The sequence below is a fragment of the Python bivittatus genome, unplaced genomic scaffold (assembly GCF_059951505.1).
Source record: "Python bivittatus isolate LINGU-HERP-01145 unplaced genomic scaffold, Pbiv_v1 ctg000000_np1212, whole genome shotgun sequence".
NCBI classification, from domain to species: Eukaryota; Metazoa; Chordata; class Lepidosauria; order Squamata; family Pythonidae; genus Python; species Python bivittatus.
In genome coordinates, this window is record NW_028277028.1 from 4,773,009 (window position 1) to 4,792,060 (window position 19,052).

Consider the following 19,052-nt stretch of genomic DNA (forward strand, 5'->3'; position numbering starts at 1 on the left):
GCTCTTCCCACAAGCAGTGGGCTAGAATGGGGTTTGAGTCAGGAGGCTAATTAGTCTGGTGCCTGGTAGAAAGGGTGGGTTTTTAAAAAGATTCTTGTTTTTACTGGTTGTTGTGAGCTGCCTAGGATCATTATATGAGATAGGTGGTCACATAAATGCTTTAAAAATAAATACAGTGGTACCTCTAGTTACGAACTTAATCCGTTCCGTGACTCTGGTTGCAACTTGAGTTGGTCTCAAGTCGAGGTAAAGTTTCCCATAAGGTTCAATGTAAATCCGGTTAATCCGTTCTGCCCTCCGAATTTGGTCGCACCACGAGGCAAATTTCCCCATAAGGTTCAATGTAAATGCGGCTAATCCGCCCTCCGAATTTGGTCGCACCCCGAGGTAAATTTCCCCCATAAGGTTCAATGTAAATACGGCTAAACAGTTCTGAAACATATGCATTTTATTTTTAAACCTCAAAAACCTTCCAAACGCCACAAAACACACCACAAGCCTCACCGAACGTCTCCTTGCTACCGCGATCTCGCCCACAGGAAGCCGCGACCATGTGGCAGCAGGGAAAATGGCCGTGGATCCGGTTCGTAAGTAGAGGCGAGTTCGTAAGTAGAGGTAAATTTCTGGGGCCAGAGCTGGTCATATCTCGAAAAATTCGTAAGTAGGGGCGTTTGTAAGTAGAGGTACCACTGTACATTTTTTCCCTGAGCACCTTACTAAAAATAAGCAGAAGGGGGAGGGGGGATTTTTTTTTTTTTTAAGGAGCAGATAATGAACTGAGATACTGAACTGGAACACAGGACAAACAAAACCTCTACCTCCCCTTATGTAAAATGTTTCAGAGTGTAACAAAAATACTTTGACCACGGTCCACTTTGGAATTTTTTAAAAAATGTAACTTAAGACCTTACATTTTACAGAAGGCTCCAGAAGAATGTTCAGAGATTTACTAAAAATGTATTATTTATACTACAATGGTTACTGAAAGTAACAATATTAATTTCTTATAACGTCTTATAATTATTTTTTAATTTTTGAAAACCTTCTCATCCATTGAATAAAATAGTTCTAAAACAAACAATGCCAACCAATAAGTGAATCTCAGTGCCACCTAGAGGAGAATATGGAGGCAGCCAGAAAGGTATGTATTTACCTATTTGGAAGACGAATTCTTTTAATGGCATAGTTACAATCATCAACTTTGTTTCTGGCTTCAAATACTACTCCAAAACCTCCACGACCTAGACATTGAACTGGTTCAAAATCTGTTAGATACCTGCAAGAAAACACAGAAGTAAATTTAATTTTGGCACAACACTGCCAAACACAGGCTTGTATCTGTTGATTTCCATATTTGAGTTGTTCGTTGTTTGGTTCACATAGATGTGAACCGACATTCAACATAATGACCTGCTAACAGTTGGGGGACTGCTTGATTTCTATGCTTGCTACAGAAGAAAGAAAGCCACTTCTTTTATGGCCAATATGGCAGATCAAAGGAGCATGAACTGTATTGTTCCTTCCACTTTCACTTCAGTAGAGTATCTTTAAACTGGTCCATTAAGAGACCAGTGATCTGATCTCTTGATGTATGCTAGACATGAAGTTTGTATAGTGGACTGACAGATGAGTCACCATGGCTACTAGTAATGGTAAGCATGAGTCACTCTGGCTACTAGTAATGGAAAGCACAAGACTTTTAAAAAGCAGGAAATGGTTTTTTTATTGTTGTTACTTAGTAATCTTTATAAGTTTATTTTTAGAACTGGTTTCGCATTTTATTTGAAATTTTCTTTAAAAAATTAAGGAAACAGAAAAGTAATCCCTTTGCATGTAAAGCACTGGGCTACAATTTTCCCAATATTATCTTAATATAATACTTCCTGCATTTAAATGGTTTTTTTGGAGGGTAAGAAAACGCATCACAGAAATCCATAGACTAACCATATTAATAATGCATTATTAGAAATAGCACCTTTTAACTAAGGCAATTACCCCTACAGCTTTTACAATCCCACACTCAACAGCTTATCTGACAGTAACAAGCATACCAAAGCTTTTCTTTTTATTTCTTCTCCTTGCAACAGCTCCTCCTATTATTATTAATTTCTATATTTCTCTTCTTAAAAAGTAGCATTTAAGGGACAGCTTGGTGAAAGGAGATGGGGTTACATTTCAGAAAGATGGATTCAGAAATAATGCAAATCCTCCTCCAATATAAAATGCACCCACTATGTTTAATTCAAACTAAAGCAGATTAGCTATCTGTGTTTAGTTTTCAAAGGCTATTGCAATGAATGCATTTTGTCAAAATCTAATGACTACTTTTACCTTGACACATATCCAGAGTTCTTAAGGTCATCCCAGCTGTTATCTTTAGTTTGTTCATTTTTATTATCTGTCTGACACTGAGTTTCAGACTCCTTCCGCTGCTGATAAACAAAACAAATAAAACTCAACCAGATTGAAATGTTAATAGTGAAAATTGTACGATTTCAGATGTGTATTCTAGATCTCCAAAGGTTGCAGCTAAATCACGTATCACAAAAATCACTATCTCAAGCAGATTCTACCCACCCAATCCTAGCAAACAGAGAATGGCTGCTGAAGATCTCCACCCACAGAAGGGGAGGGGTTCTAAAAATGGGCATTTTCTGTGGGGGTTTCCTTCATTAGAAAACTTGCCGCCAAACTGACAGCACCTCTGTCTTCTGATAGTTTGCAAAAATCTGGCTGTTTCAGAAGTCCTTTTGGATCTGTTTGTGGGGGGAGTTTCCAGTGCCAGATGAATAACTGTTAATATAATGTATGTTTTTAGGTATTATAATATTTTGTATCTATTTTTAATGTTTGCACTGACTTTGTTATTCTTATACACTTGTTAGAGTTCTTCAAGACTGAAGCAGTTTATACATTTCATAAACAAATAAATAAATATCCTCAGCTACTCTGATATGAACAAAGTGACAGTCACAGAACTTTTTAGGATAGAATTTTTCAGCGTCTGGCATCTGTTGTGGAGGACTGGTATCAGATATTATCCTGATACCACTCCTCCACAACACACACGCCATGTGGTGTGTAAGTATGAAAACATGGTATAAAGATATTATTTTCAAAGTTGAGGCCATATGATTTCAAGGTATTAATTCAAAATCTAGAAGCCTTGTTTACAATTCTAAATGTCACCTTTATTGCACTAAAAAACAGATACAATCTAAAATGCCTTTTAATTAGTTATTCTAATATTGATGTAGAACTGATTGTAAAGTTCTCCAAAAAAGAAATATATGTTATTTCACTTCCAGAATCAAATCCTATACCTACCCGGTTACGAGCATCAGGATGGAAAAGTCTGCGCACAATGAAAGTTGTGGCTATAATACAAAATAAGATGGTACTAGCAATTTCTTTCCACCAGTGCAGAAGTAGAACTGGATCTTTTTTTCGGATGATCTTAGAATTCATGTTGTCAGAAAATCTCACGGTTATCTGTGTGCTTCGTCTATTCCTGTCTCGTGTGTAGTATGGTAAAAAATAGCCATTATCTATAATAAAAATAATGAATATTACTAAATAGTTTTCTTAAACCAAGTTCTTAAGGTCTTTATTTGCCACATTCTGAGGTACCCCCAGCACAATACTCAGGTTTGAGTTTGGGATGCCCAAAACTGAACACAGGGCATGGAGATACCAGTGACATACTAAAGTTAAGATTTTTTTCCCTACAGGGTTGCTACTGCTAGTCTTACATAATGACAATTACCTTCCATTATGGACAAAGTGGCAGAGCAGAAATTAAGAACATCTGGGATGCCTGTAGATTCCTTTTTAACTGTGGACTATATCCAGGCCAAAAGAAATTGGTGCTACAAAGACTGAACAACATCAAATAATAGTATGAACTCAATTTACTCTCTCAGACCTCTAGAAGTATGCTAGAAATAGGTTCCTGAGAACCTGCAAGATATCTGTACACCCTTTCTCTAAACTAAGGAAAGGGTTTTTCAAATCCAAGCACACCCTCCTCCCATCCACATTATTATTTGGCAGGCATGCCAACATTCTTCTATCTCAGTACATTCGTGTCTTGTGACTTTGTGTCTTGTCTTGTCCTTCTCTACTGTAACTTTTATAAGGATCTTTGAAAGGATAGCATAACCCATTTTTTATTAAGTGCACCTGGAAGAATGGATTATTTTACATCCACCTTTTACTCTCAGCTTCACATGGAATATTTTTTTGTGGCAGAAGTTGAAATGAGGCAACAGTTTACATCAAATATAACCTGACAGCCTTTTCTCTCTCCTTGTCATTTAACTGTTTGATTTTGGTTGGTTGTACTGCTGATCCTTGATCGCAAATAAAGAAAAAATAGTTTTTTTACATTTATATCTGTAAAATTCTTCTCATTCAGAGATAAATCAGATTTTGGACTCTTTCCTACTTGCAGTATCTGGCTACCCTCTATGTCATACAAAAAGTAGAGTCTGAGAACTCAGATGGGGAAGGTCCTCTTTGATAAAATAATCTGTTGTAAACAATGAGCACAGATGCAAATGTTTCAAACATCATCGCTACAAAGCTGGATCTTTTGAAGATTACCACAGAAAGAGCTGTTCCCCTAGTGAATTAAACTCTTTGTACAGTAATGTTTCACTCTTTTTTTCCTCTGTGCCCATGATTTCTTCCTCTTGCTTCATCTCCAACTAGTTTTCTTCACTCCTTTTTCTTTCCTTCTCAGTAAAACGACTCATTTCCCTTGCTCCATCACAATCTTATTTTCCCCTTTTTACTACTTCTCTTGGAAGGTGGGTGGGGAGCATTTATGCATGTGCATAAAACAATAAAATAAAATAAAATAAAATAAAATAAAATAAAATAAAATAAAATAAAATACACCTGCCCATTTCTGCATGAGTGTGGTTTGTGTGAGAGGTGACTGATATATATAGATGGGGATCAATTAATTCTGTAAATGGGTTACCTTATTTTATATAATTAGTTATTAATTTCATTAATAAACTTTTTTTGCTTTGCCTTTTTTTAGTGGTTTCTGAAAAGTATATACAACCAAGTATATATACATGCAGGTATTCAATTTAATCATGTGGATACTCAGGCAGGGGGATGGGGGTAAGTCCCAGGAAATCTCCAGGAATGGTTTCAGCTGGAGTTGGCAACCCTATGTAGACAAGATAGTAAAGCTCCACATCACACAAGATTTTTGCCTTATTTTTAAAAAACATCTTGGCCTACTCTTCCTTTTTTAAAGTATCACACTAAATTCATGCTGTCCTCCTTTTGGAACAAGTCTCCCTGTTCTAAGTTATTTAGTATCCTTAATTTACCTAAAAACTTAATTTACCTAGAAGTTAATAATAGTTTTACAGCAATAACCGTATTGTGATTTTTCTTTAATTAGTGAAAGCCATAGCTCCTAATGGACATGCAATAATCTTTTGAAGCAACAGCTGAAAACAAAGCACAATTCACACACACCATAGGGATACTGCAGGACTGACAGAGCACCATTACTATATTCTTCATGAGAAAACTTGTCATTGCTGAGGCATTTATCAAATTCATCAGATCCTACCAGCACAGGTGTTCTTGAAGGAGAATCTAAAAAGAAAACAATCTTTTAATAAGAATATTAAACTACTCTTAGCACATTTTTAGTTTTATCAGTATTGATTCAATAATGACCAAGTTTAAAACCACCTAATTTATGATGTTCTTACCTTTTCTGCCCTTTTTAAGAGCATTATAGGTATGGAATTAAATTGCTTGCAAAAAGAGACCACCCAAGTTTAGTTAATGATTATTATAATTTCACGAAAATATTGAGTGTACACAGCTGTGCCACGGTATCTTTTCTTCATGTGTCATAAAACCCATAGCTTATAAAGGTCTCTGAAACTTAACTATTTCCCTCAGTTTATACTGCATTTGTATGAGAATGCTAACAAATATTCTAGATGTATGCACAACTTTTTAAAGAGAAATTCTAACTAATGTCTTCTTGGTTTCTTCCTGGCATCCAAAATGTATATTATCATGTAAAGAACTGGGTACTATCATTTTTTTAAAAGTACATGTTCTTTTATCTCTGTACATAATATAAAATCTATGTTCCCCTTAATATTAAATGAACTTTTTCCAGGATGCTCAATGGGCTGAGGTATACTCGTATGGAATTCTTCCATTTTTTGATGGCAATATCATATCTCATGTTAATGTACAGACTTCCACATGCAAATTCCAGTATGTTTTTTCAGTTCAGAATGTTTCAGAAAATCCAACTATATGCTTATTCTAATTACCGCCAGACTATAAACATTTCTTATTGTAGTTTTCATCAACAGTAAACAGCATTACTTTTTTCCCTGATAGCACTATCATACCTAATAGCAAAGGAATGTCCAAATATTACTTTTGCAAAGTTAATAAATTATGAAATACATCAAAAGTTTTAGTATACAACTTGATAGCTTAGAGAACTTATAGAACATTTTCCAATAGCTAAAAATCTGTCATAACTTTTCTATCAAAAGTTATACTCATCTTCAGTTTTGAAAAACTGATAAGTCCAATAATTTACTTACGAATCAAAGGCTTCCACTTAATCATGGGCAAAGGAATAACCGCATTATCATTTCTGGACTCCAAAGCTTTAGGATTAGTTGGAAACTTATCAGAAATTCTGACTGATGACTGAAGATACAGCTGACCTCTATACATTCCTGCACAGTAAATCAGAAGTCATATTTTTCATACAACTGATAAGTTTCAACCTTTAAATTTCATAACAGTATCTCAAGACTTTTAGTATTGCCCAAAGAAACAGTCTTCAGATAATTTTTTTTTTAAAAATCCAATAGTGTACCAATTACAATAATTATTGTATATTCTCAAGAGCTGAGGAAAGAGATAGCATCCTTATACCACCTAATTAGGAACTAATGCAAGTACGGATGCTGCCGAACATACTGGTACCCCTCAACTTTTCCCCAAAGAATCCCAATTTGCTGTGAAATAAGTTAAAACTGACATAAGTAAATTGCATCCATCATGATTGATTCCATAGGCCATACAACAGACACTTTGCTTTCAATGTATGACTTAACATAAAATGAAAACAGCATGGACATAATTATTGGTACCCCTAACTTAATATTTCATAGCATGCCCTTTTTGAGGCAATAACTGCAATCAAGCACTTTATGTAGTTCTGAATAAGTTCTACATTTCTCAACTGGCAAAACTCTTCTTGAGTCAACTGTCCCAGTTTTCTTAGGTTTGATGGGTTCCTTCTCCCAATTGTGAGTTTCAGATCTTTCCTTTGATATTCTATTTGATTCAGATCAGGACTCACAGCAGGCTGCTTCAGAACAGTCCAATGGTTGCTTTTCAACCACTCTTGGATACTCTTAGATGTACTGTATGTTGTGGGTCATTATCCATGACTTATGATTGAGACAGAGCTTTCTAACACTGGCCATTATATTTCATTCCAGAATGCCTTCATAATCTTCTGATTTCATTGTGCCCTGCATAGATTTAAGGCATCTGGTACCGGAGGCAACAAAGCAACACCATAACATTATGAAGTCTCCTCCAGGTTTCATAGTACAGATGGTGTTTTTTTCTTTAAAAGCACCAGTTTTTTCTCTGTGAACATAGAGCTGCTGTGACTTATCCAAAAGCTGTAATTTTGTTTCATCTGTCCAAGGTATACTCTCCCAGAAGTATTGTGGCTTATCAACATGCATTTTAGCAAACTCCAGTTTGGGTTTTTGTTGTGTCTATCTGAAAGAGTGGGGTTTTCCTGGGTCTTTCAGGCCACTTTCAGCCAGGCAGTGACAGATGGTGCGACTTGGTATTGTTGTACCTTGATCCTGCAGGTCAGCCAGAACCTGTTTTGAAGCTTTCCATGGTTCTTTCTCCATCATTCAAACTATCCTTCTGATCAGTCTGGGATCAATATTCCTCTTGCAGCTATGTCCAGGAAGGCTGGCTATGGTCCCATGGACCTTAAACTTCTTTATAATATTAGCAACGGTGGTCATAAAAACATGAAGCTCTTTGGAGATGGTTTTGTAGCCTTTACCTTCACCATGCTTGGCTATTACCTTCTTTGTTTTCTCCTCAGACAACTCTCTGCTTTTCTTTTTCTTGTCCATGTTCACTGTGCTGCACACAATGACACAAAACGCCTGAGTACTTTTCTCCAAATAGGTTGAATGATTATGAGATTGAAGACACCTGTAATGAGAGATCACTAAAATCCAGCAACGTCTTTTAACTCTAAGGGGTATCAACAATTATGTCCATGCCATTTTCATTTGCTTTATTATTTACAAGAATGCGTTAATTCATACAATTCATAAAAAGCAAAGTGTCTGCTCTATGCACTATGGAATAAAGCATGGTGGATGCCATTTACTTGTGTCAGTTTCAACTTATAATACTTCATGGAAAATTGGGGGTCTTTGGGAAAATGTGAAGGGGTACCAATACTTTTGGCCACGTCTGTATGTCAAGCATCTGTCTATACGGTAAAATTTAGATCTTCCATCTAAGCTTTCCACAAAAGGATAATCTCCACTCAGCATTTAATTATGCAAATAGGTATATACAAACATATTTGCCACAGTAGCATATAGGTCACTCTATCCCATTTCACACCTGCCACAATAAATCCCAATTTTTCAGCAACTCAATTTTCTATTTAGGAACTTGCTTACAGCAGATGCTTCACAGACTTCATAGAGCTACAGAAGCTCCATAGACTTCATATATCTAGAGAAGTTGCTTTACTGCAACTTCTAGCTTCTGAATAACTAGTATGTCACATACTAGGCAAATTATTTTGGGAATAAAGAACAGGAAATGACTAAAGCTAAACACTTTTCAGAGGTAAAATGGATTTTGCATATAGATGTTCTGAAGGGTGACTTCTCAGTGATTAAACTTGGACTGTGTTTACATGTTGTACCAAGCCATGATTTCCTTAACCATAGTTTGTTGACTAAATCACAACTGACTGGTTTCACACCATATGCCGAGCCATATTTTATGGACCATAATTGCTAGATTCATACAGCAACTAAGCGAAACCCAAACAAATCACATTAGGGATTGGTGCGATGTCTGAACCCAGTCCATCAGTGAAAAACCATTTTTACTGTATAGTCAAATAGTAAAACATTTATGGAAATCCTGGAGAGCAGAAAGCACAACAAAATAATAATTTATACATAAGGAGAAACTCTTTATGTATAAATAATAATTTATACATAAAGAGTTTCTCCTTATGTATAAATTATTATTTTGTTGTATAATAATTTATACATAAGGAGAAACTGTCTTCCCACCTCCAAGCAGTCAGATGAATCACTTAAGGAAGAAAAGGTAATTTTACACAAGCAGAGTACAAACACTGGGAGCACAATCAGATCAGAGAATTAGGGCGTGTTTCAACGATTACTACTGTGTTTATATCCCAAGTTTTTTAATTATTAAACATGATGTAGTTAACAGGACTGTGGTTCAGAAAATATGTCAGTGCATTTAAAGCAATTTTAAACAGTTAAAGCAACTGCTTCTCTTGGAAGGCTTATATGACTGCTTCAAAGGGTGTTCCTGAGGACATGACTGCTTTAAAAGTTTAAGGGGTGGGCCATAAAATGGGGGCTGCTAGACTGCATGTGTTACATATTGCTCAATAACTACAAACTATGGTTATAATTTAAATTTTTCAGCCTGCTTCCTCATCCCAATTAAAAGAAATGTAACCTCACTGTAGGCAAAGGAATTTACTTCTGGATAAATATGCACAGAATAAGCTTCAAAATTTATCAATCTTATCAACACACAAAGTACTGGTCATATCATATACATGAAACAGCAAGTGCCAAAGCAAAATACATTAAAAGCATAGCTCAGATTCGAATCACCTCTTTTTCCCTCTTAAAAGAAAACACCAATATCCTCTTTAAAAAGAATAAACAAAATACAGAATTTGCTTATAAAGATTGGGACAAAAAAAAAAAAATGAAGTAGGCAGCTTACCTAAATAGACACTGGATTCGGTAGCTCCTCGAGCAGCTTCCACAAGATCTTCTTCATCCTCTAAGATATCATTATCAGAGGTGTAGCTTGTATCATCAAAGAGGCTGATTGGAATTACTTTGCCATCTTTCACCAACCAAGCAGAAGCAACTGGAGTGCAAAACTGCAAATAAAATAAATAATTGTTTAAAAAATACATCCAATAAATGTGACACTCAAAAGTTTTTAGTGCACAGGTTTTTATAAATACAAAGGATAATTTATACAGAAGATAACTGTTTAAAAAAGCTTAAATTCCACAATACTATCTAAAAGAAAAAGAAAATTGTTTTGGTAACATTATGGCACTTCTAAAGAGCATTAACATATTTCCCATCTTTCGTACCTGGTATTCCCATTCCAGATGTCCTTCCTTCTTATTAAATGCCATAACCTTCCAGTCAGCTACCGAAACCTTTATCACTGTGTCCTTCATTATAGCCTCCTGTTCCTCTACTTCCGAAATGATTTTAGAATCTTCTTTGTTAATATGTGATTTCGTACTCCCTTCAAGAAATCCTACTCTCGTTTCAGTCTCTGGGAGATAACGTAGTTCAAAGTGCCCAACGCTAAAATTCCACCTTTAAAAAAAGATCAAGATTGTGACTACAAATCAGTTCTATCTTTATAATGTATAATAGAAGACATGCCATTTCTGAAATAATGCACCCTAGTATTCTGAAATGTAGTAAAACAGAGGGTTAAGTTATAATACTAATTTGGACCAACTAATTTCCACTGTAATATTATCAATTGGAAGCTTGATTAAGGGAGAAAACCTATAAGCCTGATGAAAGAGAAAAGTGCCTCAATGTCTGGCTTATCTTGACATAATTTTTTTTACAGGAGGAAGAAATTACTTACTGAATTATGTCACCTGTTAATTATAAAACAAGGATGCTAAATGTTGATATAGAAGATAATATTCATTTCCAACATTTTATCTTTAATTTCCAACTTTTTGCCCTTCTATATTTACAGAATGCATCTGGGTACATTCTAGTATCTTTCTACTATTAAATGCTGTTGCTGTGATGGAAAACTGAAGGGAAAGGTGCTTATGCTTCCTGCTAAATAGTTTTCTATAGCCCTAGAAGATTCCAATACTGTCCTTGTGCAGGTACATCATGTGCAGAAACCATGGAGAAGAATTATTAATACACTAAGACATAATAGTACTCTACATACTTTTCATTGCCGCTGCGGGGCCCAACAGCGCGAACCGTTTTCTGAGTTCTATGCAGGAGAAGAATATCTTCCTGCTCTATCTCATCATCATCCCAGCGACGACAGCCCACTGCTGAACATATGTATTTAACCTGGGGCCAGAAGGAAAGATTTAATTCAACAGGCTCTTCCTTAGTTGCCAATATCCTTATATACGTTAATTAAGTGGAAACTGTGCCATTTCATGTTATATCCCATTTGTATATTTGTATTCAAAAAGTAAAAATGGATTGCTTGAGTCATACACAAAATGGTGTTTCATTTTGGGCAAGCTCTAAAGTTAAAGCATTCGTATCTCCCCCCCAAGGTACTTTCGACAGTAAATATGTTTTTATTACAAATCATGCTGGTAGTTGCTGAATTAAAAGACTACACAGAAATGAAATAAACTAAAAATGCAACTTGCAATATGACTGAAACCGACAACAGGCAAGCCAGCTTTTGCAAGTTTTATAAAATTTTACAAGATAGGTTGGTAGTGTTATTCTGTGTGAGAGGGGGAAAGGCCTTGCCTAAGTTCATTTGGTAAGCTTGTGGGCTGAGATGAAATTTGGAAACAATCATGACTTAAAAATATTATTTAATTTGATATATAAATGTAATAAACAAATACAAAAAGTGAAACAAAACTATCCCTCAATATGTTCAATCAAACCTTTACTGGCATTAAAAGGACGAAAAAGGAAATATAAAAACACACAGTTACACATCGAAAATTAATCAGAGGGGTAGCCATACTCATTGTGGAAATTGTTTGCATTTACTTTTGAGTACTTCCTCCAAGAATTTAGCAACAATTCTGGTAATTGCAGGCACAGCGTCTCTCAATCTTTTGGCAGGATGAGACAGTGTTTAGCGGATATATGCCCTGCAAAGGTTTTAAAAGCAGTTCGTAGTGGAGAGTCTCAACTAAAGGGGCAGTCAAAAATTATATGGTGGATTGTATCGGGAGTGCCACAAGAACAGAGCCTCTCATGATTGGGGGATGTGTTTATATCTTCCGAAAAGAACCTTGGAAGGAAAAGAGTTTACTCTGGCCAAAAAGAAGGCCCTGAGATGGAACCTCAAGATCATACAAATAATGTGCCATCTTACCCAAGTAAGTTTCAATACCAAGCATGGCAGGGGAACAAACATGGGGTTGAGCAGGTCTGAGTTTGTGGTACTCTAGATCTAAGAATCTCTGTTTAATAATTCTAAATACATAGGTTTCATCTGATAAATATGTCATCAATCACAATCTCAATTTGCTTGAGCTTAGACATAATAAGCTGAGACCAGAGTGAAATATATTTGTCCATATTAAGATGTAATAACAGACTTCGAGGAGCAGCTCTAAATAAAATCCTAAGCCAATATTTGATTGTTATTAACCAGGCTTTGGTTTCTATCAGGTGTTGACTGGTTTCTGAGCAAATTGTGAGATAAGAGACACAACTGGGAGCCCCCAGAAGCTGCCTCAAGAAAGTTGCTTGAATGCTCTCTACTTTACAATTAAAAGCTCCCAGCCAAATGGGTATACCATATAAAATTTGGGAAAGAGGTTTGGCATTAAATATTCTAATCGCTGCAGATACATATTGATTTCCTCTTGTAAAGTAAAATTTAATCTGAGCAGCCGAACAATTAGCCAAGTGGATTGTCCTACTGCGATGAGTGACCTAAGAAAGATTATAACAAAACTATCCTAATTATTAGCTACCTTACTATAGGTAGTCCTCGACTTATGACCACAGTTGGGACCGGAACCTCCATTGCTAAGTGATATGGTCGTTAAATGAATCATGCCTGATTTTATAACCTTTTTTGCTGTGGTTGCTAAGTGAATCACACAGTCATTAAGCGAATGTGACTTCCTCCATTGACTTTGCTTGTCAGAAGCCCCCTGGAAAGGTCGCAAATGACGATCACATGACCCTGGGATACTGCAACTATAGTAAATACATGCTGGTTGCTAAGCACTCAATTTTTGATCACATGAATGTGGAGATGCTGCGATGGTCGTAAGTACAAGGACTGTCATAAGTCACCTTTTTCAGCTCCATTGTAACTTTGAACAGTCGTTAAACAAATGGTCACAAATCGAGGACTGCTTATATTGTCTAGCAGTAAACCCCAGCCCTTCTCAACTGGGGTTTCATGGAAGCCCAGGGGTCTGCGAGAGATCATGATTGAAAAAAAAAAAACAGGTTTTTTTAACTTCATGTGTTGCGCAATGCTAGTGCTCTCAGTGGTAGGAATTTTTACACGGTATGACTCAGCTGCTAGCCTGCCACTTTACTGTTGTTGTAAAGGTTCTAAAACATGGATTGTATTGTGAAGTTTTCAAATTTCTTGCCATTTTTATGCAGTGATTCCCTATAACCTGAAAATTATTTCAAGGGTTCCACCAGGATAAACGGATATTTTAATTTACTTCCTAACTAGTCAATCAATGTAAATGTTAATCCTGGAACCTTGTATATATGCATCCTCTTTCTACTTTCTAGTGCCTCTTTATCCTTTTGATGTCTGTTCTTTCCAAATATACGTGTGCTATTTCAAAGCAATTAAAAAACCCCAAAACACTAAAAGTCAAAAGTCTGTTACCAATGATTTTACCTTTCCTGAATATGAACTTAGCCCATATGTTGTTCGGGACTTTCCTCCAACCAGAACTACATCATCTCCAAATCTATAGGATGATTCAAGAAGTGACTCAATAGTGAAAGGAACAGCTTCAATACTCTCTCTGTCACGATCCCACTGGAAAAGGTCTCCATCCAAGGAGGGAATTATCATCTTATTCCCAAATACCTACAAAGTATTCAAACAGAAATATATATTTTAATAAGGAAAAAAAGGATACAATACTCATCAGAATCCAGAAATATTTAAAATCAAATGTGACCCAGATGAATAGAAAATTGCCATAATAATGACCCCTAAAGATGGTTTGTGTCATAGAAGTAGTCAGTCTGAAAACCAACATGGATCAGGGCACTATTCTGACAGAATAGTGCCCTGATCCATGTTGGTTTTCAGACTGACTACTTCTATGACACAAACCATCTTTTCCTTCAACCATAGAGTCAAACCATCTATAAATGAAAAAAAGTTGAACTGACTTCTAAGCTAGCTTGTTTATCTGTGCCTACACATCTAAGTTAGATAATGTTCACTATTTATACCTGCTCTTTTCCCAGTAAACCCATCCAAGGATTGAAAACTCATTTTTGATGTAAATCAATGTTTTAGGGCTAGGTTTATAATAACAGACTAATATAAATGTGCCTCATCACTTCTTTAGAAAGAGGCTTAAATAACCTCTGGTTTTGGTGCAAAATCATAATCAGTAATTTCCTGAGAATGGAAGGTAGTGTGAAGTCTAATGATATACAGGTAGTCCTCACTTAATGACAATAGGGACCGGAACATTGTTCGTTAAGCAGGGCTGTCATTAAGCAAGTCACCACATGACTGGACCTGATTTTATGACCATTTTTACAATGGCCGTTAAGTGAATCACCATGGTTAAGCAAATCACGAGGACATTAAGCAAATCCAGCTTCCTCAATGGACGCTTTTTGCCGGAATTCGCTTAATGACCACATGATTTGCTTAACGACTGTGGTGAGTCACTTAACTGTCATAAAAAGGTAGCAAATCGTGATCATGTGGCCGCGAGGGGGAAGGTTTGTGATGGTTATAAGTGCTAATACAGGTTGTAAAGCACTTTTTCTAAGGCCATCGTAACTTCAAAGCATCGTTAAACAAATAGTTGTTAAGTGAGAACTACCTGTACATATGAATTAGGCCATGAGAGAAAGAATGGAACTGGAAGAGTTTTTTCTATAAAACTGAAATGTGTGTATACTGTGGAATTTTCTTGTTGCACTTTCAAATAGCAAAGCCCGGTGTCTTTCTACAAATTGCTTTCAAAGCTAAAATATGTAATTTGTTATGGGGCACAGTGGGTCTGTTATTCAAAAATAAAATTTATAAGCCCCTTTAGCACACAGAAGAGTTTGTCAGGATCGTTGGATCCTAGCCATTGTCTTTTCCAGAAAGAAGAAAAAGAACTGATTTTCTCCTTTTAGATACGAGATCCGCTGTATTTCAGATCAAAGACAAAGAAACATCTTGCTCTGAGATATAAAGTCCATGTGTAATTTCAGCAATACGTGGAATAAGATCTGGCAGAAATATAAGCTGGAACCATAAGAGGCAGAGAAACTGGAGGATATATTATTAACATGCAATGAATGATAGACACTAAATTTGATCTTAGCCAAGATTAAGAATAATGGAAAAATCAACAGAATTCCAAGGATAGATAGATAATTACTCATTATATAAAGGCTTTTGACTGACCATAACAAATTGTGGTTAAAAATGTGTTTATTGGGCCACCGCATCTGCTTACTGAAAAATATCTAAGATGGCCTAGATTTGAATGGAATATGAAACAATTAATTTGAACTTGGGAAAGGAGTATGTCAAGTTCTATACTGTAACCTTAATTATTTAACTTAAATGTAGACTATGTCAAGAGAAATGCTGGCCTAGAAGAAATAACAACGCCACAGATATGCTATGGATACCATTTTGATGGCTGAAAGCAATTGAATGAACTTAAGAAATACCTTGTTGAAATTTAAAGAGTACAAAAGATAGCCTTCTGCTATATTAACCCCATCCCCCAAAGAGTATGTCAAAACTTCATCTTCCTAGCCTCAAAAATTCACAGGGGTGGTGATTGTAACATGAAATGAAAAGATCTGCTACTTGGGAGAAAGCAGAGTGGAATCTGATTAATATTGGATGGGAGACCATAAGGAAATCCTATGGCTGTAGGCTAGATCAAAGTCAGGAACAAAACAAAGAAACAGAAGAAGGTAATGACAAACCACTTCCATAACGTTGCCATGAAAATTACATGGATATATTCTTGTTTATTTCCAGGAACTGAGCTTGACTTGAAAGGGGCACTGCCCATCTAATGGCTGTCCATCTGTACCAATCAATGACTACAATTTAGGAGGTAACAATTAGTATCATTCCAGCCATAACATATATATCAGAAAGTTCTAGTGTAGCACAATAGCAAAAAAATGACAACAAAAATCCATCATGTAGAAATTGATATACAGTCAGGTCCAGAAATATTGGGACATTGACACAATTCTAACATCTTTGGCTCTATCCACCACCACAATGGATTTGGAATGAAACAAACACAATGTGCGTTAACTGCAGACTGTCAGCTTTAATTTGAGGGTATGTACATCCAACTCAAGTGAACGGTGTAGGAATTACAACAGTTTGCGTATGTGCCTCCTACTTGTTAAGGGACCAAAAGTAATGGGACAATTGGCTTCTCAGCTGTTCCATGGCCAGGTGTGTGATATCCCCTCAGTACCCCAATTACAATGTGCAGATAAAAGGCCCAGAGTTCATTTCAAGTGTGCTATTTGCATTTGGAATCTGTTGCTGTCAACTCTCAAGATGAGATCCAAAGAGTTGTCACTATCAGTGAAGCAAGCCATCATTAGGCTGAAGAAACAAAACAAACCCATCAGAGAGATAGCAAGAACATTAGGTGTGGCCAAAACAACTGTTTGGAACATTCTCAAAAAGAAGGAACGCACCAGTGAGCTCAGCAACACCAAAAGACCCGGGAGACAATGGAAAACAACTGTGGTGGATGACCGAAGAATCCTTTCCCTGGTGAAGAAAACACCCTTCACAACAGTTGGCCAGATCAAGAACACTCTCCAGGAGGTAGGTGTATGTGTGTCAAAGTCAACAATCAAAAGAAGACTTCACCAGAGTGAATACAGAGGGTTCACCACAAGATGTAAACCATTGGTGAGCCTCAAAAACAGGAAGGCCAGATTAGAGTTTGCCAAACGACATCTAAAAAAGCCTTCACAGTTCTGGAACATCATCCTATGGACAGATGAGACCAAGATCAACTTGTACCAGAGTGATGGGAAGAGAAGAGTATGGAGAAGGAAAGGAACTGCTCATGATCCTAAGCATACCACCTCATCAGTGAAGCATGGTGGTGGTAGTGTCATGGCGTGGGCATGTATGGCTGCCAATGGAACTGGTTCTCTTGTATTTATTGATGATGTGACTGCTGACAAAAGCACCAGGATGAATTCTGCAGTGTTTCGGGCAATATTATCTGCTCACATTCAACCAAATGCTGCAGAACTCATTGGACGGCGCTTCACAGTACAGATGGACAATGACCCAAAGCATACTGCAAAAGCAACCAAAGAGTTTTTGAAGGGACAGAAGTGGAATGTTAGGCAATGGCCAAGTCAATCACCTGACCTGAATCCCATTGAACATGCATTTCACTTGCTGAAGACAAAACTGAAGGGAAAATGCCCCAAGAACAAGCAGGAACTGAAGATAGTTGCAGTAGAGGCCTGGCAGAGCATCACCAGGGATGAAACCCAGCGTCTGGTGATGTCTATGCGTTCCAGGCTTCAGGCTGTGATTGACTGCAACGGATTTGCAACCAAGTATTAAAAAGGGAAAAATTATTATTCTGTCCCATTACTTTTGGTCCCTTAACAAGTGGGAGGCACATATGCAAACTTGTAATTCCTACACCGTTCACCTGAGTTGGATGTACATACCCTCAAATTAAAGCTGACAGTCTGTAGTTAACGCACATTGTGTTTGTTTCATTCCAAATCCATTGTGGTGGTGTATAGAGCCAAAGATGTTAGAATTGTGTCGATGTCCCAATATTTCTGGACCTGACTGTAAATAAGTTTGTAATACAAAGCAATATATTACAGCAAAGAGCAACTGATGAAAAAAAATGCTCAGTTTGTTTATGCAACAAATTCTCCTTTCCTACGGTTAAGTGTACAAAATACACTTGGTCTTTACAGTTTAGTCATTTTGACCAGGATATATCCCATCCAATACAGCAGAGAAATTGTTAGATGTAGCATGTAAATAAGAAAGTGAGAAGTGTGCAAATAATATAGTCCAGAAAGTAACTATCCATCTTGATACATGCAGCAATATCCACAATTCAATCATATGTGCTTATGTCTCCTCACTGAAATTATTGAAATCTTAGGAAATGCATGTTAATTTATTTCTACATCACACTTATACAGCTGCCCATCTCACAAAGCAACTCTGGGTGGCGTACAACAATTAAAATAACAAGTGAATAAAAACATGTATTATAAAAAGATAAAAAGTTATTAGAATAAAAACATTATCACAAATTTTTAAAAAGATTTTTAAAAAGATTTTAAAATATACAAACCCCATAGAAAGTTACAAAATATTTGTTTGTTTGTTTGCTTGTATTTTGGGCACTGTTCCTGGAGGTACTGCAATACCAGGTTGATGTATGGAGTGGATGGAGCAAGCTTCTGTTCCAACTCCCACTTCCAAATATCTGCTTAATACGTAGTTCTCAGAGAACACTTATTTATTTATTTATTTATTTAATTTGTCCCCGCCCATCTCCCCACAATGGGGGACTCTGGGCGGCTTACAACACACTAAAAAACATAAATACCATTAAAAGTTATAAAACCAAACATTAGAAAAATAAACAACTAAAAAATCCAGGAGGCTACTGGGGGCACAGCATACCCCACTTCTGATATCCTCCCTCCCTGCCCCAGGCCAGATGGCAGAGCCAGGTCTTCAAGTCCCTCCAAAAGGCCTGGAGTGAGGGGGCC

At 36.6% G+C, this 19,052-nt stretch overlaps 1 protein-coding gene and 1 pseudogene across 1 annotated transcript in view; both read right to left on the reverse strand.

Annotated features, from left to right (window-relative positions):
* EIF2AK3 (eukaryotic translation initiation factor 2 alpha kinase 3) overlaps positions 1-19,052 on the reverse strand; it is a 43,650-nt gene that overhangs the window by 13,036 nt on the left and 11,562 nt on the right. Inside the window, exons 3-11 of the mRNA XM_088138118.1 lie at positions 13,945-14,139; positions 11,305-11,435; positions 10,463-10,697; positions 10,078-10,240; positions 6,609-6,746; positions 5,503-5,625; positions 3,328-3,548; positions 2,332-2,432; positions 1,154-1,276 (exon numbers count right to left, since the gene is read on the reverse strand). Coding sequence (XP_087994244.1) covers positions 1,154-1,276; positions 2,332-2,432; positions 3,328-3,548; positions 5,503-5,625; positions 6,609-6,746; positions 10,078-10,240; positions 10,463-10,697; positions 11,305-11,435; positions 13,945-14,139 — 1,430 coding nt within the window. The remainder of the gene's footprint in view (positions 1-1,153; positions 1,277-2,331; positions 2,433-3,327; positions 3,549-5,502; positions 5,626-6,608; positions 6,747-10,077; positions 10,241-10,462; positions 10,698-11,304; positions 11,436-13,944; positions 14,140-19,052) is intronic.
* Positions 18,671-18,789, reverse strand: LOC148217206 (U2 spliceosomal RNA; annotated as a pseudogene).